The 25,345-nt window shown below is 41.2% G+C and overlaps 1 protein-coding gene across 1 annotated transcript; it reads right to left on the minus strand.

Annotated features, from left to right (window-relative positions):
* Positions 1 to 1,874: 1,874 nt before the first annotated feature.
* Positions 1,875 to 25,324, minus strand: LOC115472690 (pancreatic alpha-amylase-like). The gene is made up of 10 exons (XM_030207046.1): positions 25,131 to 25,324; positions 23,761 to 23,907; positions 23,373 to 23,570; positions 16,090 to 16,320; positions 9,951 to 10,084; positions 9,745 to 9,867; positions 8,628 to 8,727; positions 8,299 to 8,420; positions 8,097 to 8,222; positions 1,875 to 2,185 (listed from the first exon to the last, which is right to left on the minus strand). Exons 1-10 carry the CDS (start codon positions 25,296 to 25,298, stop codon positions 1,996 to 1,998), a joined length of 1,539 nt encoding a protein of 512 aa, XP_030062906.1. The 5' UTR covers positions 25,299 to 25,324; the 3' UTR covers positions 1,875 to 1,995.
* Between the last annotated feature and the right edge of the window lie 21 nt (positions 25,325 to 25,345).

Below are 25,345 nucleotides of genomic sequence, written 5' to 3' on the forward strand. Positions count from 1 at the left end.
TCCGTAAAAGAAGATTTAACAAAGCAAGTGACAATTTTGAGGAAAGAAGTGGATATGCTTAAGGACTTTAAAGATGTAGCTCTTAAAGATAATATGGAAATGAGGAGGAAAATTGAACAATTAGAGAATTATAATAGAAGGCTCAATCTTCGTCTTTTGAATTTTCCCAAGTTAACAGGGGTTACCCCGATTGACACATTACGTAGATATTTGACTGAGATATTAAAAATCCCCCCAGATTCTATTCCTCCAATAAATACGATTTATTTTATTCCTAAACCAAAGGGGGAATTACAAGGTGTTCAACAGAATATGCCTGATTTACAAAATATCTCTGAAATTTTGGAACAATCTATGGAAATAGTATTGGACAGAGCTACATTAATAATTTCTTTGGTTTTTGAGCAAGACTACAACAATATCTTAAGATTATATTTTCGGAATTCCAAAGCTCAATTTTGTGGGTCTAAGGTCTGGATGTACCCAGATGTGACAAAACAAACACAACAGAAAAGAAAGGCATTTCTTGCTTTGAAACAAAAGACGATGGACATTGGGGGATCTTTCTTTTTGGCATATCCAGCTAAATGTGTAGTCAAATTAGGTCAAACTAAATATAATTTCTTTTCCCCGGAACAACTGAAATCGTTTTTAGAAATGAAACAACTTAAGTAATATGTGGGAATATGTAAAAGTAACTTGGAGAATTGGCAGCTTTTACCTTTGTTTAAAGTCATTTGTTATGATAACTTCTTTAATTCTATCACTCCCCCCATGTATTGAGGTCTAAGAAAGGTTAATTGAATTTCCTAATTGACTAATTTAATTTCAATGTTCTTTTTCCTGTATAAGACAAATGTTTTCTTGTTAAATTTTGTTTTGTTTAATTTCATAAGTCATTCACAGAAATTTTTGTTTTGTTCATTTTTTTATTTTTTTATTATGGTTACAATGTCTCCAGTATTGTGCAATCTTTCAGAAGAGTGTGCATTATAAATCAGACAGAGAAAAAACATAAAATTTATTTTTTCCTGTCGATTTGTGCCAAAAACAACATGAAACAATATGGGAAATGCCCCTGTGTCAGACCTGTGAGTTCTTGTACCAAGTAGAGCACTGCCGAGCCCGGTACTTGGACCAGGTTCTGCTTGGCGGCCGGAAAACCCTGGGTTTCACCTGCGCTGACCGCCGTTCCCCAGAGGTTGAGCCCCTAGGTGCGGCCTGCAGGGCTTACGAGATGGAGCAGGAAGTGGGGTGATGAAAGTGATGGCCAGACAGGCAGCAGGCAAGAGAGTGATCCAGGTACAGGCAGAGTCAGTAGGCAGGCAGCAGGTCAAGAGAGTAATCCAGGTACAGGCAGAGTCAGTAGGCAGGCAGCAGGTCAAGAGAGTAATCCAGGTACAGGCAGAGTCAGTAGGCAGGCAGCAGACACAAGAGTAATCCAGGTACAGGCAAGGTCAGGAGGCAAGCAGCAGACACGAGAGTAATCCAGGTACAGGCAAAGGCAGGAGGCAGGCAGCAGACACGAGAGTAATCCAAGTACAGGCAAGGTCAGTAGGCAAGGTCAGTAGGCATAAGAGTAATCCAGGTACAGGCAGAGTCAGTAACAAAGAACAAAGTAGAGGAGAATCACACTACTGAGCAAGTAGCACCTACCAAAGTAGGAGAGCTCAGCTGATAAAGTGCTGGCGTCTGACATCAGCAGGGAGAAGGGGCACAGCCATAGGACAAGAGCAGGGGAAGGAGGAACCGGAAGACCAATAGGAGAGAAGCAAGGGAAGGCAGGCAGAGGAAGAGCAGACCCAGGTGGATGGAAGCAAAGCAATCAAGGAGCCTGCAGCCAGAGAAGAACCACACACATGGCTCAAGGCTGTGCCAGTCAAGTGTGCGTGTTGACAGGACTCTGCGCAGCCCGAGGATGCCGCTTGCGTTGAAGTAGGGGACATGACACCCTGACATTTCCCATTCTGTTACAAACCAATGCACATACTTAGTTTACAATTTGGAATCGATATGAATAGCAACAAAAGGATCTTCTGTACTGTTGCTAATCTGAAAATGTGCTAAGCCATCATTGTCAACTTGGATCTGATGTCCAGTGCAGTGTTCGCACTCCTTCTGACCAGAAATGATATCACAGTACGTGCCACCAGGAAGGCCAGTTTTCAAGGTTACGTCCAAGTCCCTGCAGAAAAAAAAAAGTTTAATGAGTTAAATCAATGTTAGTTTGAGTAAAATCAATGCCCCTTGTTTACAAAGCCACAATAGCGGCTGCAGACACAACCCATTCCAAGTGAATGGGCTGTGTTAGCATTACTGCACTGGCAGCCACTAATGCGTCTTTGTAAACAGGGAGGAATGTTAAATACTTCTGTTAAATTAAAGCATCTTCACTAGCAATTTCTTAGTAAAATACATATAAGTACATAAGTATTGCCATACTGGGAAAGACCAAAGGTCCATCGAGCCCAGCATCCTATTTCCAACAGTGGCCAATCCAGGTCACAAATACCGGGCAAGATCCCAAAAATGTACAAAACATTTTATACTGCTTATCCCAGAAATAGTGGATTTTCCCCAAGTCCATTTAATAACAGTCTATGGACTTTTCCTTTAAGAAGCCGTCCAAACCTTTTTTAAACTCTGCTAAGCTAACCGCCTTTACCACATTCTCTGGCAACGAATTCCAGAGTTTAATTACACGTTGAGTGAAGAAACATTTTCTCCGATTCGCTTTAAATTTATTACATTGTAGCTTCATCGCATGCCCCCTAGTCCTAGTATTTTTGGAAAGCGTGAACAGACGCTTCACATCTACCCGTTCAACTCCACTCATTATTTTATAGACCTCTATCATATCTCCCCTCAACCGCCTTTTCACCAAGCTGAAAAGCCCTAGCTGCTTTAGCCTTTCCTCATAGGGAAGTCGTCCCATCCCCTTTATCATTTTCATCGCCCTTCTGTGCACCTTTTCTAATTCCACTATATCTTTTTTGAGATACAGCGACCAGAATTGAACACAATATTCGAGGTGCGGTCGCACCATGGAGCGATGCAAGGCATTATAACATCCTCATTTTTGTTATGTATCATCAACGACAACACCTAGATCCCTTTCTTGGTCCGTGACTCCTAACGTGGAACCTTGCATGACGTAGCTATAATTTGGGCTCCTCTTTCCCACATGCATCACTTTGCACTTGCTCACATTAAACGTCATCAGCCATTTAGATGCCCAGTCTCGTAAGGTCCTCTTGTAATTTTTCACAATCCTCCCGTGATTTAATGACTTTGAATAACTTTGTTTCATCAGCAAATTTAATTACCTCACTAGTTACTCCCATCTCTAGGTCATTTATAAATATGTTAAAAAGCAGCGGTCCCAGCACAGACCCCTGGGGAACCCCACTAACTACCCTTCTCCATTGAGAAAACTGACCATTTAATCCTACTCTCTATTTTCTATCTTTTAACCAGTTTTTAATCCACAATAGAACACTACCTCCTATCCCGTGACTCTCCAATTTCCTCTGGAGTCTTTCATGAGGAACTTTGTCAAACATCTTCTGAAAATCCAGATACACAATATCAACTGGCTCACCTTTATCCACATGTTTGTTCACCCCTTCAAAGAAATGTAGTAGATTGGTGAGGCAAGATTTCCCTTCACTAAATCCATGTTGACTTTGTCTCATTAATCCATGCTTTTGGAGGAGTGGCCTAGTGGTTAGGGTGGTGGACTTTGGTCCTGGGGAACTGAGGCACTGAGTTCAATTCCCACTTCAGGCACAGGCAGCTCCTTGTGACTCTGGGCAAGTCACTTAACCCTCCATTGCCCCATGTAAGCCACATTGAGCCTGCCATGAGTGGGAAAGCGCGGGGTACAAATATAACTAAAAAAAATATATATATATGCTCTGTAATTTTGTTCTTAATAATAATCTCTACCATTTTGCCCAGCACCAACTTCAGACTCACCAGTCATCATTACTATTCCTAAGATTCCGTGTTGAAAGTTCTTAAAAGTTCCTCCTAAAATTTGAGGAATTTAAGCTTTATCCATATTCTCCCTAGACTCCATTGCCTATGTTTACTAAGGTGCGTTAGCATTTTTAACGCATGTAAATGGTTTACGCGCATTAAATGCTAATGCGCCCATAGAACTGTATAGGAGCGTTTGCATTTAATGCGCCTTAAATTTAGGGGCACATTAGAAATGCTATCGCACCTTAGTAAACATACCCCTATATATGGTGGCCATTCCCAAAATGCGTGTACAACTTAATTGAGTAACAAGCCCTTAATTAATTGCTATGTATTTATGTTACTTTTAGCAATAATTGGGTGCTATAAATCCAATATTACAGTTAATTGGCTCCAATTAGGATTTGTGCGCACTATTCTATAAGGCTTGATGCCTAGCTTTTATAGTGCATATGTGAAAAGGGGATGTTCCAAATGTTACATGTGGATTTACAGAACATGGCCTGAGTCCACCCAAGTTCGACACCAGCATTTACACCTGGTTTTGTCAAGTGTAAATCCAGTGCCTAAACGTTTGGTGTGGAATTGTCACTGAGCTCAATTCAATACAGCATGCGTGTATTTTATAGAAACACGTTCAGCGCCAATGTTTTGGGGCGCTGAATTTTGAGTGCCATTTACTGATTCCAGTCCTCTGTGTCTACAGAAGAAAACTCTTGTACATTAGCCCCCAAATTCTATAAAAGTCACTAAAAATTGTGCGTGCCAATTTGGGCATGCACCCAATTTGCATGCGCAATTTATTGAATAATGAGCTAATCTGCATCAATAATTGGCTTGTTAACAACCAATTGTTGGCACTAATTAGATTTAATTGAAATATAAGTGCATACATTTTGGCGCCTGCTCTGCTCCTAAATTTTTCATGCAAGTTCAAAAAGGGGGCACAAAAATGGAAGGGTCATGGGCAGACTGAGGGCATTCCTAACATTTATGTGTGTTATTATACAATGAGGGGGGTGGGCACCTAAATTAGACTCATATATTTGCACCATGTTTCAGTTGGTGTAAATGACTGCGCTTAAAGTTAGCTGTAATTCCGCGGCACAAACGCTATTCTATAAACCACGCCTAACATTTAGTGCAGTTTATAGAATAGTGCTTTATTCAGCGCTGATTTTTTTGGGCACCATGGCCCTGATATTTCAGACCATGGGAGATAGCAGGGCTATCTCTCGCGATCCGCGCTGAACTCGGGTATTCAATGTTGGGACATTTCTGGTGACGGGCATTGAATATCCGGGTTTGGTTCAGCCGGTTTGAGGATAACCAGCTATGCTGATATAGCCAGTTATCTTTGAACTAGCCAAAATTATACTACGGTTAGACATGGCCAAATATGACTGCCAAACTTGGTTTAAAAATCATTGGATAGCCGGTTATATCACGTGATACAACCGGTTATCCACCAGCACCCAACCACAGATATTCAGCAAAAGATAGCCAGTTATCCCCTGCTGAATCACTGTGGATAGCCAGTTAAGCGCTATGTAACTGGTCAGCATTCATTACGACTGGTTAAATAGTGCTACATCTCAGGCACCATATATAGAATTCACCCCTAGTTGCTTCCTCATCCACTTCCACTAATATTTTAATATAAGTAAATCTAGAATGCTATTGTACAACTCTAATCAGAATGTCATAAAAGCCTCATAGCTTGTGCATAAGAAACACAAATAGTAGAAGAAGGAATACAAGGAAAATTGACTTTATCAGCAAATATGTAACCATCATATGAAGCGGATATTTCATTTTTAAATTTTGCCACCTTATTTTTGGAAATAAAGACAGTCTAGCCATATAAAAGGCACTGGTTGCATAACATAGTCACTGGCCTAGTTGAGGTGAGATAGAAATGTCAGAAGTAGTGATTTCACCAATAAATGGAGTATACACATATGGGGGCTTAGGTGTAATATGAGGGGCACATGAGAAGAAGGGAGTTCAGGTGGCGTGTTATGAAATTTGTGGCTATGTGTGTTCAAGAACACAGCTTGATAAAAACATGCATACTTTTATGGTGATCATGAATTGGCATTGTTGGAGGTGTAGTTTGGGAGGAATAGAAATTACAGTAAGAGGTATGCATGTACTTTACAAAATATGAGCTGGATTCAGCAAATGACGCCCAATGATTGGTGCCAGAAAGATCAACACAAAACTAGTATTCTATAAAGGGTGCTCCACTCAGAGCACCGTTTATAGAATACTAGCTTAGCGTGAATTTTGCACTGAAGACCTGCATGGGAACGGGGTTAGCGGGAATCTTGCGGTTTCCATGAGGATCCGCAGGGATAGACCCAGGTCCTGCGAGGTTCCCGCAAAAGTATAGATGATTAGAGCCTTGCCTCCCCTCCTCTCCAGCATCTTGGTGTTCTAGTGGCCTCTTAGGAGCAGGAAAGATCCCCACTCGTTCCTGTCCATAGCTGCCAATCTTCTTGCTGTCGCTGTTTGTTTAAAATGGCTGCCAAGACTTCAAGTGCTGCCAAGACTTTCAAGTGGCAGCCTCATGAGATTTCCACGGAAGAGCCGTGATATCCATGAGACTTCCAGGAAAGCCGTCATATCCAGCGCTACAAACATATATTCATTGAGGTGGTGGTAAGGGCTCACTTGTTAACCCGGCGGTAACCAGGTAGCACATGGCACTGCCCGATTACTGTTGGATGCACTCTGGTGCTACAAAAATATATTTATTTTTGTAGCACCAGAGTGCTGCCTGGTTACCGCCGGGTTAACACGTGAGCCCTTACCACCACCTCAATGAGTGGTGGTAAGGGCTCCCCTCCGAAATGGCCACACAGCACGTGCTTTCCTGCAGGAAAGAGAGACTTGCCTTTTACCCTCTGTGGTAAAAGGGGGCCTTGGCACGCATGAAAAACACATGCCGATGCCAGTGCAGGCCCCATTTTTTTTGCCGTGGCTTGGTAAAAGGGGACCTAACTAATTTACATGCACATCTACCCTAGATGTCCAAATTTCACACCCAACTTTGGGCAACCTATATAAAATTTGGGGGTATGTGCACACCTGCTTGCAGTACAGAAAGTTGCATTTGCTTTGGAGCAGATTTAACTATGTGGAATCATTTTGTACTACTGGGGTTTATTCTGGAAGTCTGTGTCTTCTAGAAGCCCTTACACACATATGTTTCTTTTATAATGCAATCAACTATTTAAATCTGCTCTCGTTCAAAGAACTGTTACAGAGTACATCTATACCTGCTGCTCTAAAATAAATTTTAAAAAAACATAAAAGCCTCAAGTACCCCGAGGAGAGTCATGGATTTTTCAAAAACCTCTATGGGGTTTACTATCACTGGCTTCTTCTAGACTGCTTCAGGAGGAGGAACAAAATAACAGCACAATTTTGTTCCTCCTTCTGAAGCAGTTATGTGAAACAAGGGGGCCCTTTGTCAGGGTTTTGGATTTGAGCTGTTAAGCAACATGTGGGAATTTTGAAAATACTGCACCATGTAAATACTAAAGAGATACACTTCTTTCAAGCTAAGTGGTGTGGAATACAGTACTGTTTTCACTTCAGCTCTTTTATTTTAGGTATAGAGTACTCTGTAACAGTTCAAAGTTGGGTAAAGATATGACATAATCACTCCTAACAGATAAGTGCCGGCATGAAGGGTATTCAGTGGCACCAACCAGACAGTGCAGGGGTGGGTGTTAGTGGAGCTTAGGCAGAGTTGGAGATTATCCTGGTTAATAGCCATATCCAGACTGCTAACTGCATAACAAACCACACAAAGACTGTCCTAACTTCATTTGGTTAGGTACCCAATTAGGAGTCTGAATATTGCTGCTAACCGGAGAGCATTTCCGAGTTGGGCTGAAACTAGATATTCCATGCCAGATGGTATTTGGGTCCCAGGGCAAAATATCTAGTTTCAGTTTAACTGCGGCAGCTGATGTCTTATTTAATCATTGGCTGATGAGGTTAGATATCAGGCCCTTAATTTTTGGCCTGAGATATATCTATCTTGCTGTACCAAATCAATAGTATTAGAAAGAACAAGATTATGTTTCCAGCACACTTACCAATCATCATTATTAAAAATAATGAATCCTTTATTACCGCGCCCAAACGCTATTTGATTACTTCCATTGTCCCACCAGTTTTCAAAGGGTTGACCGTCAACGACATTACGAAAACCAACCATGTTCCTAAACACAACAAAAATCATTCATTATTGGATATAGTCTTCAGATTCAAATCAAAGGTGCTTGTGATTTATTGTACCTTATCTGACGCCATCTGTGCTCACAAACCCAGTCATCGCCACAGGTAGTATCTGCATTGATTGTAACAGGTTTAGTAGTTCCATCTGAATAACATGGTGGGCCTATCCAGTCATTCACATCCTTAGCAATAAAAACAGCAATAAAATCAGTAAAATATGCTTTGCACAAAAATTATAAATTAAAGGGCAATATTTCTATTTCTTTTAATTCTCATTCTTCGTACATTTGCACTATTATTTTGCACATAAAATAGATTAATCTTTATGGACTAAAATATTTTGTAAGCAATATTACTGTTAAATTGAAAATGTAGTGTGAACTACTTACCCTCCCATTAACAAAATATCTTGGCCATCGGAAACTTGACATAACACGTGTAAAACCATAAGGATGAGCGAGCATGAAACCAACTCCCATTTTGTACAATCTGCGTAACAGTATGAGAAACAATTAGAGAACAAATATTTAATCCCAGAACAAATATTCTTTATATTTATGTATTTAAAAATATTGTCTATTGAAAGTAACAAGATTGGTATCCATAAGACGTCTACAGAATGCATTTATTTATTTGTGAGATTTCTATTCCACATTATCCCAAACAAGTTTGAATTCAATGTAGCTTACAATAAACAGTATAGGATACATTAAAAAAAAATAATGCATAAGAAAGTACTTTGTTGTAAGAATCCAATTTTACTATACAATATCATAAACATACTGGGATAGCTATGGATGTTTAACATTTAGAAAATCTATTATGAATGAGAAATTGTACATGAAGCAAAGAGAAAGTTAATAGTAAATAGAGTAATAACCAATTCAGGTAATAATTAATTGTTTGAGATATGGTCATTCTTTGTGAGGGTTTGTTTGAATAGGAACGATTTGAGGATTTTGCGGAATTTAGTATATTCCTATATATTTCTTATTTTGGGTGGTAAGGAGTTCCACCATTTGGTTCCTAGGTAAGTGAAGTCTGCAGAGTGGACAGTTTTGTAGATCACTTTTTTGCAATTTGGGAGGTGTAGTCTGAGATAGGTTCTTGCCTCATATTGAATGTTTCTTTGAGGTAAGTTTATTAATGGTACCATATAGTCTGGAGATGTGCCATTTAGGATTTGAAAGATAAAGGTACATAATTTGAAGGTGATTCTTGCTTTGATGGGAAGCCAGTGTAATTTGATTAATAAAGGGGAGGCACTTTCAAAACGAGAGATTTTATAGATGAATCTGGCTGCAGTGCTTTAAGCTGTTTGGAGTTTTTTCAACATCACAACCTAAACAGAAAAGCCTGTGAAAACAGGTAAGTCTTTACTTTCTTTTGAAAAAACAACAAATCTGGCCACAGCCAAACTTCTAAAGGTCACCAATTGTGTAGAAAACATATGTACATATGTAACCATCTCAATAAAGACATTCTACTGTGGGAAGAATTCCCTACCTTGCATCAAAGAATGTGAGAATGGAAGCACCACCAGCTCCATGGCCTCTCTGGTTGTCATGATTATCCACAAAGACCAGCGCTTTGTCAGAAGGCATGAAACTCCAACCTTCTCCCCAGCTCCTAACCATAAAAAGCATGATTAAGCACTGCAGACAAAATAGTTTGGGATCTGCAGTAATGGACAGCTAATCATATTTTCTTACTTTAAGTAAGCCATTTTTTCTCCATTCCACTTGCGTATAACGTTGCCTAGTTTGGCACCATATTTAAATTCGGTAACCCGTCCAAGTCCAAAATATTCACTGGCTGAAATAGCTTCTCCACCTAAATCAATAACCTTGGGAAAAATAAAAAATGATTTCAAGTCATTGCAGTGAAAGAAAGTTATCTTAAACGTACTCACAAAGCTGCAGTAAAAGCAGGCCCCATTTTACCACAGTGTAGTAAAAGGACCCCTCAAGAGTTCTATGTACATTTCCAGAGAACACATCTTCAAAAAGATATAAACAATATGGAGTCGGTTCAGAAGATGGCTACTAAAATGGTCAGCAGCCTTTGTCATAAAGTGTATAGAGACAGAATTAAAGATCACAGTCCCCAGGTTCAAATATATGACGCTGAAATCCAAGATGCACACGCAACTAAATTAGGGGCCCTTTCACAAAGGCAAGGTAGGTTGTACGTATGTGCACCATGTGCCAAAACGAGACTACTACTAGGCTAGCAAACTCCCCTGGTGGTAATTTCAGATGCTGGGCTTGATGGACTTATGGTCTGTCCCCGTGTGGCAATACTTATGTACCTATGTACTTATTTGGCGCACGTCCATACTGCTGGGACACATTTTTTATATTTCCTACCGTGCACAGCATTTCCAGCATTAATTAGCAGTTGGCGTGTGCTGACCAGCCACCGCATGTGTAGCGCATGATCCCTTACCGTTGGATCAATGGGTGGCATTAAGAGCTCAGGCTGTAAATAGGCATGCGCTGGTTTCAATTTTACCACTGGCCCTTTTCCTGGCTCACTGAAAAAAAGCCCTTTTTCCCAGACATGGTAAAAACTGGCCCGGCACATGCCAAAAACACATGCTCACCCTGCCGCAGGCCACTTTATACTGCAGCTTAGTAAAAGGACCCTTCTGTTAACAAACTGTATGAATCAATAGGCATTAACAAGAAATAATTGCACTTGATTAACACTAATTTGGATTTGCAGGTGCATCTGCTTGAATGTTATTCTATAACCCCCAAGCAAGTAAATTCCATAGTGTACAACTCAGAAGGGGGCATGACCAGGTGAGGGGCATGAATGGATTAGGGGCATTCCAAAAATGTACGCACAGCTTTATAGAATAGTGTCATTTATGTGCAAAAATGCCATGAGTTGAGTGTCATCATTTATACCAGGTCTTTAAATATGTTCTATTTTTCATCTATGAAGGGTAAAGTAAGAAAGAAATGTGCAGATCCTTTGCTTTCTTATCAAGCAGCTAAATTAGACAGAGAAGTTTCCCATTTGATAATTCAGGCGTCAAGTTATGTACATTTTAGATGATTGCTTAACACATATTTATTTAGGAATTATGGAAGGAGGTGAATGTATTAGGGGTTTTTTTTTTATTAATTATTTTATTATTGTATTTGCTGGGATGTCCAGTCTCTTTGTATGTTACCCAGATTGAACTGCAAGGTATTGCAGGCTATAAGAATAAGTGTTATATGTTATGTTATGTTATGTTATGTTATGTTATGTTTAGCTGGAATAAATACTGGTGCTGTCGTTAGGCATAAGAATTGACTTTAAGCACTATTCATCTTGGCTGGCTCTTTATAGAGTACTGCTTAACACCAGGTTTTTTTTTTTCTGGTGTTGATTTTTGAGCGCACCATTTATAGAATTCCCTTCCCCACCACACCATATGTGTACTCTGAAAGAAAGGTTGGTGAAGGGAGATAAGATAGAGACATTTAAATATCTCCATGTCATAAATGCACAGGAAGCAAGTTTCAGTTGAAAGAAAGCTCTGAAATGAGTGTGCATAGGATGAAGGTGAATGGGGTCAGACTCAGGAGTAACTTGAGGAAATATTACTTCATGGAAAGGGTGGTGAATTCATGGAATGACTTCCTGGTAAAGGTGGTAGAGACAAAGACTATTTGAACTGCACTGGCTCCCAATCAAAGAACGTATTGCTTTCAAAATCTGCACTCTGGTTCATAAAATTATCTACGGTGATGCCTCGGGATATATGACAGACCTCATAGACCTACCAACCAGAAACACAACAGGATCAACATGAACATACCTAAATCTCCACTACCCAAGCTGCAAAGGACTCAAATACAAATCAACTTATGCATCCAGCTTTTTCTATATAAGCACACAACTATGGAATGCATTACCAAATGCCGTGAAAACAACATATGACCATCTAAACTTCCGGAAATCACTAAAAACTAACCTGTTCAAAAAGGCATATCCTACCGATCCAACTTAAATGCCTGAACCCTGCAACACAATGAAACCAAAGCTCGTAATGGGCATAACTTAACTCTTCCTCCCTACGATTCCCTAATGTGTCTGTTACACATGAACTTTATTCTACCACAACATCACTTTGTATTTGTTCATACCGGATTTGGCGAACACCTTTATGGTACTATGTAAGCCACATTGAGCCTGCAAATAGGTGGGAAAATGTGGGATACAAATGTAACAAATAAATAAATAAGAAAGCTTGGAACAAGTACATAGGATCTCTAAGGGAGAAGAAGGAAGAATAGATCTTATGGATAGGTAGACTGGATAAGGCCACCTGGCCTTTATCTGCCTTCATTTTTTCTATGTTTCTATTACTGTATACTTTGCAGAGGTGAATTAGAATCCAGGTGGAGTATGGGTGAGGCACACACTTTCACACATAAGGAGTAATTTGCTTAATGTTAGGCACCAGGATGATGAATGTTAAGTGTGACTTCTATAAAAACAGTTACATAACTGTTGTAATAGAATACTAGTGTCAGTCCATAGTTATGTGCTTACCATTAGGTGCAAGCACCTATGCCAGCTCAATGGTTGGTGTAATTGCTCGAGCATAATTGTAAGTTGCTATGTATGCCCCTGACCCACTCATGCCCCTCCCAGGTCCATGCTCCCTTGCAGTTGTACACTATGAGGGACATAATCGAAAGGGGCGCCCGAGTTTTCCTGAGGACATCCTCGCAGGACGTCCCGGCGAAGGGGCTGGGAAACCGGTATTATAGAAACAAGATGGGCGTCCACCTTTCATTTTGATAATACGGTCAGGGACGCACAAATTTTAACTTTAGGTCGTCCCTAGAGATGGTCGTCCTTAGCCTTGGTCGTTTCTGTTTTTCGGCGATAATGGAAACTAAGGACACCCATCTCAGAAATGACCAAATGCAAGCCCTTTGGTCATGGGAGGAGCCAGCATTCGTACTGCACTGGTCCCCCTCACATGCCAGGACACCAACCGGGCACCCTAGGGGGCACTGCAGTGGACTTCATAAATTGCTCTCAGGTGCATAGCTCCCTTACTTTGTGTGCTGAGCCCCCCCAAAACCCACTCCCCACAACTGCACACCACTACCATAGCCCTTATGGGTGAAGGGAGGCACCTAGATGTGGGTACAGTGGGTTTCTGGTGGGCTTTGAAGGGCTCACATTTACCACCACAAGTGTAACAGGTAGGGGGGGATGGGTCTGGATCCGCCTGCCTGAAATGCACTGCACCCACTAAAACTGCTCCAGGGACCTGCATACTGCTTTTATGGAGCTGGGTATGATATTTGAGGCTGGCAAAAAAAAATAATTTTTTTTGAGGGTGAGAGGGGGTTAGTGACCACATGATACAAAGTTGTGATAAACTTTAGAAACAGAAAGTCATACCTACTGCACTGCCTACATGAAGCACAGGTCTGGTCCCTTACAAGTTGCTTAAATCCACGAAATTATAAAAATTGCAAGAAATATCTTGGGGAAAAAATGGAACCTCATTATTTTTACATTTGCCACGTATCATTAACATACCATCAGGGCGCAGGTAAGTGGGTCGTCAGGGGAGCGTCTGCTCCCACAAACGGACTTTTGATGGCGCTGGCACTTATTTTTCAAGCGATCTGTCGCATTTACAATATGTGCCAGCGCCATCGGCAGCCCACTGTCCAATCCCCCCGCGTCCTCAACCTGGTTAAGCTACTGCACCTAAATACTGATACCCTTTTATAGAATTGCCCTCTGAATGGATAACTTATGTGTAGGACTTCTTATTTTCCATAATATGTAAACTGCTTTGATTTCAACCACAGAAAGGCAGTATATAAAATCCCTTTCCCTTATTTTATCCCTGATAAAATGCCCTTATTTTTCTAACCCTGTGAAAGCACCTAATTCTCTCAAAAATAAACCTCTAACATTGAAAAAAAAATAAATCCCTAGGATTGGAAGCTCTACTTTTGCATTTATGTGCATGCAAACAAACAGCAGCTGAAAATCCATATAAGTTAAATGGATATTTTATTCTTTTAAAGTATTTCAATCCAGTTTTTCCAGTGACGTTTTATCTTGATATGCTGCCATTCAAATAACAGCATCACAGTTATTGGTCTGCTGCTGAATATGTACCTCTATATATAGTCAAAAAATTGCTACTAATAAACAAGGTGATATTTAAGGAACCTAAAGGACCCTTTTACTAAGCTATGCAGCTAGAATGAGTTTTACCACAGGCTAAATGTTAACACCAACCCATACTAGCATTTACTGTGCGCTCAGACAGACCATACGGTAAAAATACTGCGCTAACTGCTTAAAATGGATGTGGGGGAGAATCAGGCGGTAAGTGCTGCCTCACTACTGACATCACTGGCCAACTTGTGAATGGACCATGGGTTCCAGAGAAGGATTGTGGTGTTAGGGGGGAGGGGTTTTCAGAGAAGGAATGTTATGTTGTGGGGGGGGGGGGGGGGGGGTCCAGAGAAGGAATGTTATATTAGGGAAAGGGATCAGACTTGTGGAAGGGGGGACAGCTGGAGACTGGATCTTGGAGGATATATTTCTAAACAATTGGGGATGTCATGGAGGTGCACTGCTATGAAAATGGCCTTATACCTTTATGTAATTCTCCTCCTCAACCTTCTCCTGCATTACATGCTGTAGTAGATAGCATGGGCACCTGGATTCTATATAAGGTGCGGTGAGTAGCACATGTTAAATTGAGCATTAATTGAGTAATGAGCCAATCAATAATGATAAATGGCCAATGATAACCAATTATCATCACTAATTTGCAATAATTGGAATTTACGCGTGTGACTTTTTTAGGCATATTCTAAAAAAGAGGTGAGTGTAAATTCTAACACACGTAGCTAAAAAGGGGGTACAACCATGGGAGGAGTGTGAGCGTGTCAGGGCATTACTCAAATTTATGCGCATTGTTATAGAATTTGGGGGAATGTGCCTAAAATTAGGCTTGGGCATTTATACAAGGTTTTCAGTGGTGCAAATGGCTGCACTTAAATGTAGGCACATTCCCTAGTCCCATGTGCTATTCTATGCATCATGCCTAACCATAGGTGCATTCCTCACGATTCTATATATAGTGCCTGAAAATCTGTGTGGAAATCAAAGTGTATTCTGTAACAATGCTCTTACCTTAATTGTTTAACTAGCTAATCAGCACTGTTAATTGGATGTTAATAAGCAATTATCAGCACTAACTGGCACTAATTAGGATTTATGCACACAACTCGCTAAGCATATTCTGTAACATAAATTTTTAAGTCGCACAGTTGGAAATGGGGCACGACCATGGGTGGGCGTGGGCATTTCTCCAATCTATGCGCATTATTCCACTATGTGCCTAATTTAGGTGTCAGGCCAAGTAAAATGTGGCCTAAATGGACATGACAAAAATTTGCAATACCCAGTATATAGCAAATTTAGGCCTATTCTATAAAATTTAGGCATACTTTAGAGAATCTGCTTAGGCATATTTGCTTGCCACATGGAGTTTTCAGATGCCATATATAGAATCTAGCCTATTATATAGAATAGCACTAAGTGTTTTTTTTTTCAGACCCATCTAGATTTTATATATGATTTACAGAATCTGGCCCATTATGCAGAGGCTGTGCAGTGGTTGCGCTAAATGCAGGAGACGTGTTAGGCATGTCTCCTGAATTTGCTGCACTGACTTTGCACTCACCATGCTATAGTTTGCCCTTCTACTGTGCAGAAAGTGGAAAAACGTGCCGCACTTTAGTAAAAGGACTCCCAGTTAGCCTGATTCTACAAAGCAAAGAAAAAAAAAACCCTTACCTCCTGGAATATGAAAGGTTTTGCACCACTGGGGAACCACTGTGTATTCAATGTGTGCAATTTGTCAAAAACTGCCTTCATGTCACCAGGCCACATGTGTTTGGAAGCATCAATTCTGAACCCTGCCACACCAATGTCAATAAGTTTGTTCATGTACTCGGCAATCTTCTCTCGCACGTAGTCCTTTTCAAGTGCCAGATCAAGGAGACTAACAAGCTTGCAGTCTCGAACCTGTACAAAATTAAATAAGCCAGTTATTTTTTATCCAAAACACACTGATTCAATTAAAATACTTTTTATTTTGCATTAATATCCAAATTTAACATATTTTACATTAGGCTATAACCTGTATACTCACTGTAGAGCTGTGTACATACATTGATTTTGGGCAGAGCAATTTTCAAACTGTTCTATTCAGGTGAACAGATGTTTACTAGCAGAAAATGAGCAGGTGAAAATTCCACCCCCCCCCCCCCCCCCATGCGCAGTTTCATTAAAATGAGCGTGCACAGCGACTGAAAAGAGGACAGCGTGCCAGGCAATTTGAGACCAGCACAGGACACACTTTAGCTGGCGGAGGTTGGGGTCCCTCGCTCAGCCAAACTGGCTCCCCGTAGCTACGCCACTGAGAAGAACATGTAGCAAGTAGCCATTTTCAAAAGAAAGAAAGGTGTTTTGCTGTTTCAAAAACTGCTATATTTGCTATTCAGATTCTGGACGTTTTAAGCAAAACTTCCTAAGGTGGACTTAGACGTCATATTGAAAATGCCCGTCTGTGTCTGTTATTTTGTTATCCAAGTTGATGCATGACAATAAGAAATTAACTTGACATAAACATTTCTCACACTGTACTCCTGTGTGACCTTAGGCAATTCTTTCACCTTCTGTTACTCGTGGACTAACTTGTAAAGGAAATTAACCTCTGTACCTGATTGTAACTTGCATGGGGCTTGGATTTGAAAATAACAAGTAGTTAAGCCAACATTAAGGGGCCCTTTTACAAAGATGTGCTGAAAAATGGCCTGTGGTAGTGTAAATGCATGTTTTGGGTGCGCGCAGAATCGTTTTCAGTGCACCTGTAAAATATGCCTTTTTAAAATTTTTGCCAAAAATGGACATGCTCTTGTTTCTTTGAGGATGGTAGTTGATATCTTAGGGTCCCCTAAGTCCATCTTGCTGTGTCTTGGGGATGGGAATCCTCCTAGCCTCAGAGAAACAACGAGGGGCTTGGTTGCCCCAACATATCACCTTCCACTAAGAGGTGGTATGATAAAGCTGTTGAGCTCCTCTTGTTATTTCTCTGGGACTGAAAATTGATATGTAGGGGCTGCCAATAGGGCCATGGAGTCAGTACGTCAAACCTTTGACTCCACTGGGGACTATTAATTAAGAAAAAAAAAATTTCTTCACAAAAGTGGAAAAGATGCCCATAGTGACCAATCAAGATTCATCTGAAACAAGGAATCTGACTGGTCACTATGGGGAAGTTCTTCACTTTTGTGGAGAACATTTTCTCCAGTTTTGGTAAAGAGACCCCATCTGTAAATCTCATTGTTCATTTTAATCAGTTTGAAAGAACACACCAGCTGTCAAGGGGCCAGACAGTTTATATGGGAGTGAAATATAACTATGTCTCATTCTGAATGCCATGTCCAATAATCTCTATTTGTTATATGTTGCCAAGTTAGTTAATAATTTAATAATAATATGCTGATCGGTGTTCGGGGGTACTCGATTGAAATTTGCTAGCCTTAGGGGGTACTTAAAAAAATGGAAGCGGTGCAAAGAAAAGCTACGAGAATGGTATGGGATTTGCGTTCCAAGACGTATGAGCAAAGACTTGCTGACCTGAACATGTATACCCTGGAGGAAAGGAAGAACAGGGGTGATATGATACAGACATTCAAATACTTGAAAGGTATTAATCCGCAAAAAAATCTTTTCCGGAGATGGGAAGGCGGTAGAACAAGAGGAAATGAAATGAGATTGAAGGGGGGCAGACTCAAAAAAGATGTCAGGAAGTATTTTTTCACGGAGAGGGTGGTGGTTGCTTGGAATGCCCTCCCGCGGGAGGTGGTGGAGATGAAAACGGTAACGGAATTCAAACATGCGTGGGATATGCATAAAGGAATCCTGTGCAGTAGGAATGGATCCTCAGAAGCTTAGCCGAAATTGGGTGGCAGAGCAGGTGGGGGAAGAGAGGTTTGTGGTTGGGAGGCGAGGATAGTGGAGGGCAGACTTATACGGTCCGTGCCAGAACCGGTGATGGGAGGTGGGACTGGTGGTTGGGAGGCGGGAAATACTGCTGGGCAGACTTGTATGGTCTGTGCCCTGAAAAAGGCAGGTACAAATCAAGGTAAGGTATACACATATGAGTTTATTTTGTTGGCCAGACTGGATGGACCATGTAGGTCTTTTTCTGCCGTCATCTACTATGTTACTATCCAGCTTATAATCGAACGAGAATAACGCCCAAGTTCCGACCTAAATCGGGAGATGGGCGTTCTTCTCACAAAAACAAATAAAGCGGCATAATCGAAAGCCGAACTTTGGACGCTTTCAACTGCACTCCGTCGCGGATGCGGACAAAGTTGACGGGGGAGTGTCGGAGGCGTGGTGAAGGCGGAACTGGGGCGTGGTTATCACCCGAACAGAGATGGGCGCCCTTCGCCGATAATGGATGTGTTTGTAGCTAGAATTTAGGGCACTTTTCCTGGACCCTGTTTTTTGACGAATAAGGCCCCAAAAAGTGCCCTAAATGACCAGATGACCACTGGAGGGAATCGGGGATGACCTCCCCTGACTCCCCCAGTGGTCACTAACCCCCTCCCACCACAAAAAAATAATGTTTCACAACTTTTTACTTTCACCCTCAAATGTCATACCCTCCTCCCAAGCAGCAGTATGCAGGTCCCTGGAGCAGTTGTTAGGGGGTGCAGTGGACGTCAGGCAGGTGGACCCATGCCCATCCCCCCCCTACCTGTTACAATTGTGCTGCTTAATGCTACTAGTCGTCCAACCCCCCCAAACCCCCTGTACCCACATGTAGGTGCCCCCCTTCACCGCTTAGGGCTATAGTACTGGTGTAGACTTGTGGGCAGTGGGTTTTGAGGGGGATTTGGGGGGCTCAACACCCAAGGGAAGGGTGCTGTGCACCTGGGAGCTCTTTTACCTTTTTGTTTGTTTTTGTAAAAGTCCCCCCTAGGGTGCCCGGTTGGTGTCCTGGCATGTGAGGGGGACCAGTGCACTATGAATCCTGGCCCCTCCCATGAACAAATGCCTTGGATGTATTCGTTTTTGAGCTGGGCGATTTCATTTTCCATTATCGGTGAAAAGCAAAAACGCCCAGCTCACACCTTGGCGAATAAACCATGGGCGTCTATTTTTTTTTTGGAACATACGGTTCACTCCGCCCCTTCACGGACCCGTTCTCGGAGATTAACGCCCATGGAGATAGGCGTTTCTGTTCGATTATGCCCCTCTATGTTACTTGGCTTGAAGACGTTGGGAAACACTGCACTAGTTTACTAATCATGAAGAATTACTACCTATGGTGATCTCAATTGGTAATAATGAAAAACTAACAGTAGAGAAGTCTACTAAAGTACTGGGAATAATGCTGGATTCATCTTGAAATACAAATTAATAGCCTCTATAAGAAGGTTTTCTTCAAATGTTGAAGCAATTATGAGCTACATGTTCATATGTTCATGAGCATCAGTTCAGATTATTAGTTCAAAGTCTTATACTGTCCCAGATAGATTATTGTCGTATGCTGCATTTAGGTATAATGGTGAAACTATGAAATCAACCTCAACTGCTGCAATACACAGCAGCTCACATTAATTTTGAAATAAAGTAAATTTTAATCACATTTTCTCAGTGTTGGTGAAACTGCATTTGCTTCTGTTGCAGGCTCACATTATTTTTAAATCTTGCATTATGTTCAAGATATTTCATGGATTAATAGATTTACATGCTATTTATTAGGTTCAATTTCACCTAGATTAGGATTTAGCTGTACATCACTCTGGATTTGGTTTGCCCATCATTTAAGGGAATTAGATTTCAAACCATTTGCCGCCATGCTTAAAGAATCAATCTTCTTACATTGTATTTCATAAAGTTTAAAAATGTATTTATTTGAGAAATATTTCATTTGTAGTAGTATGAATTAAATTATTTAGTGTATCAATACCTTATAATGGGCTGCTTGTTACAGTAAGATATTTTTGTCTACTATAGCTTGGACCATCATAGGGAGTAAGCAGGTTATATGTTGTAAATATTTGTTTATTGATTTTGTTACAAGAGAGAAAGCAACCACAAGCAACAATGCTGATCTAATATATAACGCATTAAAGTACAAGTATTCAGGTGCATGAATAAGTGTTTATGGGAGAGAGAGAGAGAGAAAGAAAGAAAGAAAGAAAGGAAAAAAGGGGGGGAAAGTATATTAGTTGAGGATATAATTAACATACAGAATAGTTCATGCATATAATACAAAGTAGTTTACAACATTGTTCATCCTACCGTTGAGAGATATGACACTAGTACCGACCATTGTTTCTTATATTTGATAAAACGTGGTGATTTTTTAGCCAGGTACATTTCATTTGGAGCAACAAATTCCACCATTCCTGATGAGAAGCTAGATGCAGAGTTTTCCAGTGTGAGAAAACTACTTTCATAGCTAAAGAAAACATAGTATTAACAAGCCTAGATTCATCAGGATTTAGCATTTCATTAAAACATTGACCCTTGAACAACAAGTATTTATACCGCATTGGGCCAGCATAGTGGAAGATCGCTGTCAAGGTGAGCCATACATTATTCCAAAATTCTTGAATACATATACAGTCAAACATAAGGTGTTTAAGAGTACCCTGCTGCACCTGACAAGACCAGCACATGCTGGAGGTGTGAGGGTCAATTGTATGTGACCTGAGAGGAGTCCAAAAAGACCTGTGCATGAAGAAATAGAGGGATTGTGTTATTGAGGAAGAGTGAGAGCACCATACTTGTTCCCAGCTTTGATTTGTAATAGTTTGCTGGAGATCTTCTTCCCAACATCTACGCAGACCAGCACATTTAACAGAGGATTTACTTATGAGGAAAGCGTAGATATGGGATGTGATATGCCCTGTAGAGTATAACTTCTTAGCTAATTCGAAGATGTCTGGAGAACACTGCACCATGCGGGGTATTATCTTGCTTTTTTTCAGCATGGTATTAATCTGGAACCATTGAAAGAATTGAGAATCTTTTAACATAGTAACATAGTAGATGACAGCAGAAAAAGACCTGCATGGTCCATCCAGTCTGCCCAACAAGATAAACTCATATGTGCTACTTTTTGTGTATACCTTACCTTGATTTGTACCTGTCCTTTTCAGGGCACAGACCGTGTAAGTCTGCCCAGCACTATCCCCGCCTCCCGCCACCGGCTCTGCCACCCAATCTCGTCTAAGCTCCTTAGGATCCATTCCTTCTGAACAGGATTCCTTTATGTTTATCCCACACGTGCTTGAATTCTGTTACCATTTTCATTTCCACCACCTCCCGCGGGAGGGTATTCCAAGCATCCACTACTCTCTCCGTGAAAAAATACTTCCTGACAGAATTCAGCATTTAATTTAAGCAGAATTCAGTTTGCATGGTTGAAAAGGTTTTCCAACCATGGCTGCCCGACTCAAGGAAATTGCTATGATCCCATATCCCTATTCGCTGCCAATGTGACCAAGAAACTTGCCTTTTGTTAATTAAAAATTTAGAGTTGTTCCATATGGGCATACGCATGGTAGAAGACCAGAGGATGTCTAATTGTTTATCAAGAGCTAGCAACAGTTTATGAGTGATGTTAATAATGGGATTAGAAGCAATATGTTTAGGAAGATGCATACCAGCTAAATAAGGATGTATCAATGGGTCAATGATGGACTGTTCCAGTGCCATCCACCTAGGCAAAGTGTTAGTAGTAACAAACCAGTCCAAGCCCGAATAATAAATACTTTATGGTAGGTTAAAAGATCAGGAAATTTTACCCCTCCCTGTAGTCTTGATAGTTTTAACTTACCTAAGGAGATTCTAGGTGACTTAAAGTTTCACAGGAAACTAAAGAGTGTTTTTTCCAGTTTTTTTATAAAAAGTGCTGGGGAAGAGGAGGGGGATCATGCTGAAAGCATATGTGACTTTAGGTACTATCATCATTTTGATGGTGTCAAGTCTGCCCCACCAAGTTAAATTAAGTGGGGACCAGGATGAAAGAGAAGTTTCAAAATTGTCTATTATTTTATCAGAGTTAATTTTAATAGTGGTGTGGAGATCCCTATCAAAAAAGAGAATAAAGACCATATGGCCTGCCTATCCATACCAGGTGCCAACTCTTCCTCTCCCTTAGAGATCCTATGTGCTTGTCCCAAACTTTCTTGAATTCAGATAGCCTTCATCTCCACCATCTTACCATGAGGCTGTTCAATGTATTCACATCCTTTCAGTTATACCCAGGGCTGTCGAGAGGAGGGGCAGGGGGGACAAAATTTCCTGGGCCCAGGCCTCCAAGGGGGGCCCGGTGCCAGGGTTTCTCTCCTTCTGCTCCCAGGTCGCCGGCGCTGCAGTCCCCGGTCTCACCTGCATGCTCTCGGCTCCATCGACAGTCCCCCTCCATCCTCCACCAGGCCCCTGCATTCAAATCGTCAGCGCCTCACCTCCATGTGAAAGCGGCAGATCACCTCCCTTCGGGCTTTCCCTCACTGTGTCCTGCCCTCATCTGATGTAACTTCCTGTTTCCGCAAGGGCGGGGCACAGTGAGGGAAGGCCCGAAGGGAGGTGATCTGCCACTTTCACATGGAGGTGAGGCGCTGACGATTTGCATGCAGGGGGCCCGGTGGCGGATGGAAGGGGGCTGTTGATGGGGGCTGGGGGTGGGTGGTTGAGACTGGGGACTGCAGCGCTGGTGACCTGAGAGCAGGAGAGGGAGGTGACAGTGGTAGAGATTGTGGGGGAGGTGCGGCAGCGGGGGCCCGGGGGCGGCCTTGCCCCGGGCCCAGCTCAGTCTCACAGCGGCCCTACCAGCTTCTCAAACACTTAACAAACCAAGGGCCCTGTTTACTAAGGTGCACTAGCATTTTTAGCGCGTGCTAATGCTAGAGACACCCATAGGAATATATGGGTGTCTCTAGTGTTAGCATGCGCTAAAAATGCAGTGCAGCTTAGTAAACAGGGCCCCTAGTAACCAGTCATGAATTTTATTAAAAATAGTAATAGTTCTATTAAATGCATACCTGGTAGCGGTCACTATAGTCTTCAATCTCTCCACTTCCAGTTTTACATTTGCCATCATTGAAATCCCAACTTGAATACGGGACAGCTGAAAAATCTCTGTTTCCTGTATTGAAATAGCTTCCACAGGTACAATGAGTACCAGAACCACCAGCTGCTCCACACATGTGATTAATTACAGCATCCACATATATGTACACCTAAGAAAAGAGAAACCTAATTTATTCTTTTACAGTAAAATATTCATCTTGATTTATAAAAATATTACTTACAAGCAAATTGTTCTACTTCTCTAAATCTTAAATTAAAAAAAAAAATTAGGATAGGGACTTATGGGAGCAAATTTTCAAAATTCTTATCAAGTCCCATTTCCCTTTCCCTTTCACTTACTCCAACATTGTTGCATCTAGTAACCATGTCTCTGAATTCTTGTTCATTGCCAGATCGTGTACAGAGTCTGTAGCTGATTGGTTGATATCTCTCCCACCATGGTCTTGAAGGGTTTGTAATTATAATATTTTCATTTGGAGGAGAAATCTGTTAAGTACAAGTATTGTGCTTTATAAACTGAAACAACAATATCTTTCTTAATAAACATTCTAATATCAAATACATCTGCCATATTCTTCTCCATCCCAAATTCAAAACAAAACACAAACATCTTCATGATATCTAATATATTCTGTTTGATGTCAAATAATTTGGCTAGTATAAATGAAAAGAATTTTTGTCAGAGAAATAGGAATGTTTATAAAATATATGCTAATAGATTTAGCTCATACATTTTCAGTAGTAGTTCAAGGCATATTGCATTTTGGGATATTTAGTTGTAGCTCAAGGCAAACTACATTCAGATAAAGCTGGTAATTTCTTGTCTCTGGAAGGCTTACAATCTAACCCCCCCTATTTCTAAACCATGCTAGCGACTGCCACACGGCAATGCCGACACAGCCCATATCAAAATGTTCAATGGGGTACAAAAAACTCAAAGGTGAAAAGTCTCAGAACCCTTCCTTCACTTCTGTGTTTCAAAGGAAAATATGGTAGGATTAAACAGGGTAGACTATTTTCCCCTTGGAGGGCCCCCTTTACCAAGCTATGGCAAAAGGGGGCCTGCAGTGGCATCGGAACATGTTTTCCACATGCACTGAGGCCCCCTTTGACCTCAGTGGGTAAAAGGGAAGTCTCTCTTTCCTGCAGGAAATGGCTGTGTGGCAAGTAAAGCACTTGCTGCACAGCCATTTCAGGGGGGAGCCCTTATCACCACCCATTGAGGTGGTGGTAAGGGCTACTGCGCTAACTCGACAGTAACCGGGCAGCGCGTGTCACTGCCCGATTACCACCGGGTACACTCGGTGTTACAATAAACATTTGATATTTTAAAGTATTGTGAGCTATGTCTTAAAAAGAGTTTTGTGAGACAGGTACAGTTATACCAGGTCTGTGGCTAGTGTAAGTGCTTGTGCCTAAGCACATACATGCATGTATATACTGTACCTGTTTACAATAGTATTCTATAAAAGAAAGTAAGCACTTAGGTACCTTTATAAAACAGACTTCTACCAGGAGCCTTCTAGTTGCCCTGTTTTAGAATTACCCTCCATCTGCACACTAAAAATATATTAGTGCATGTGACTGGCAAATAGGGCACAGTAAAAAGTGAAAAGAAGTCAGAGCAAATATAAAGAAAATGAAACAGGGGGAAAAAACAACAAAATAAAGAAAAGATGAAAACAAAAGGACTGAATATCTTTACTTACTTGCACACCACCGAAACCATTAGGTGCCAGATAGCGTTCACATTCACTTGCAATATCTTCCCAGCGCCATTCAAACAAGTGTACAATGGATGTTCTGCCTGCCTTCGTGTTTGGATTGTATTGGGCAGCGCAAAGGCCAGCTGTGACAAGGAGAAGGAGAATCTTCATCTTCCTATTTGGGCAGTGAAGAACCAAGCACTCGTCTCCCTGGCTTT

Source organism: Microcaecilia unicolor, chromosome 6 (assembly GCF_901765095.1).
Source record: "Microcaecilia unicolor chromosome 6, aMicUni1.1, whole genome shotgun sequence".
NCBI classification, from domain to species: Eukaryota; Metazoa; Chordata; class Amphibia; order Gymnophiona; family Siphonopidae; genus Microcaecilia; species Microcaecilia unicolor.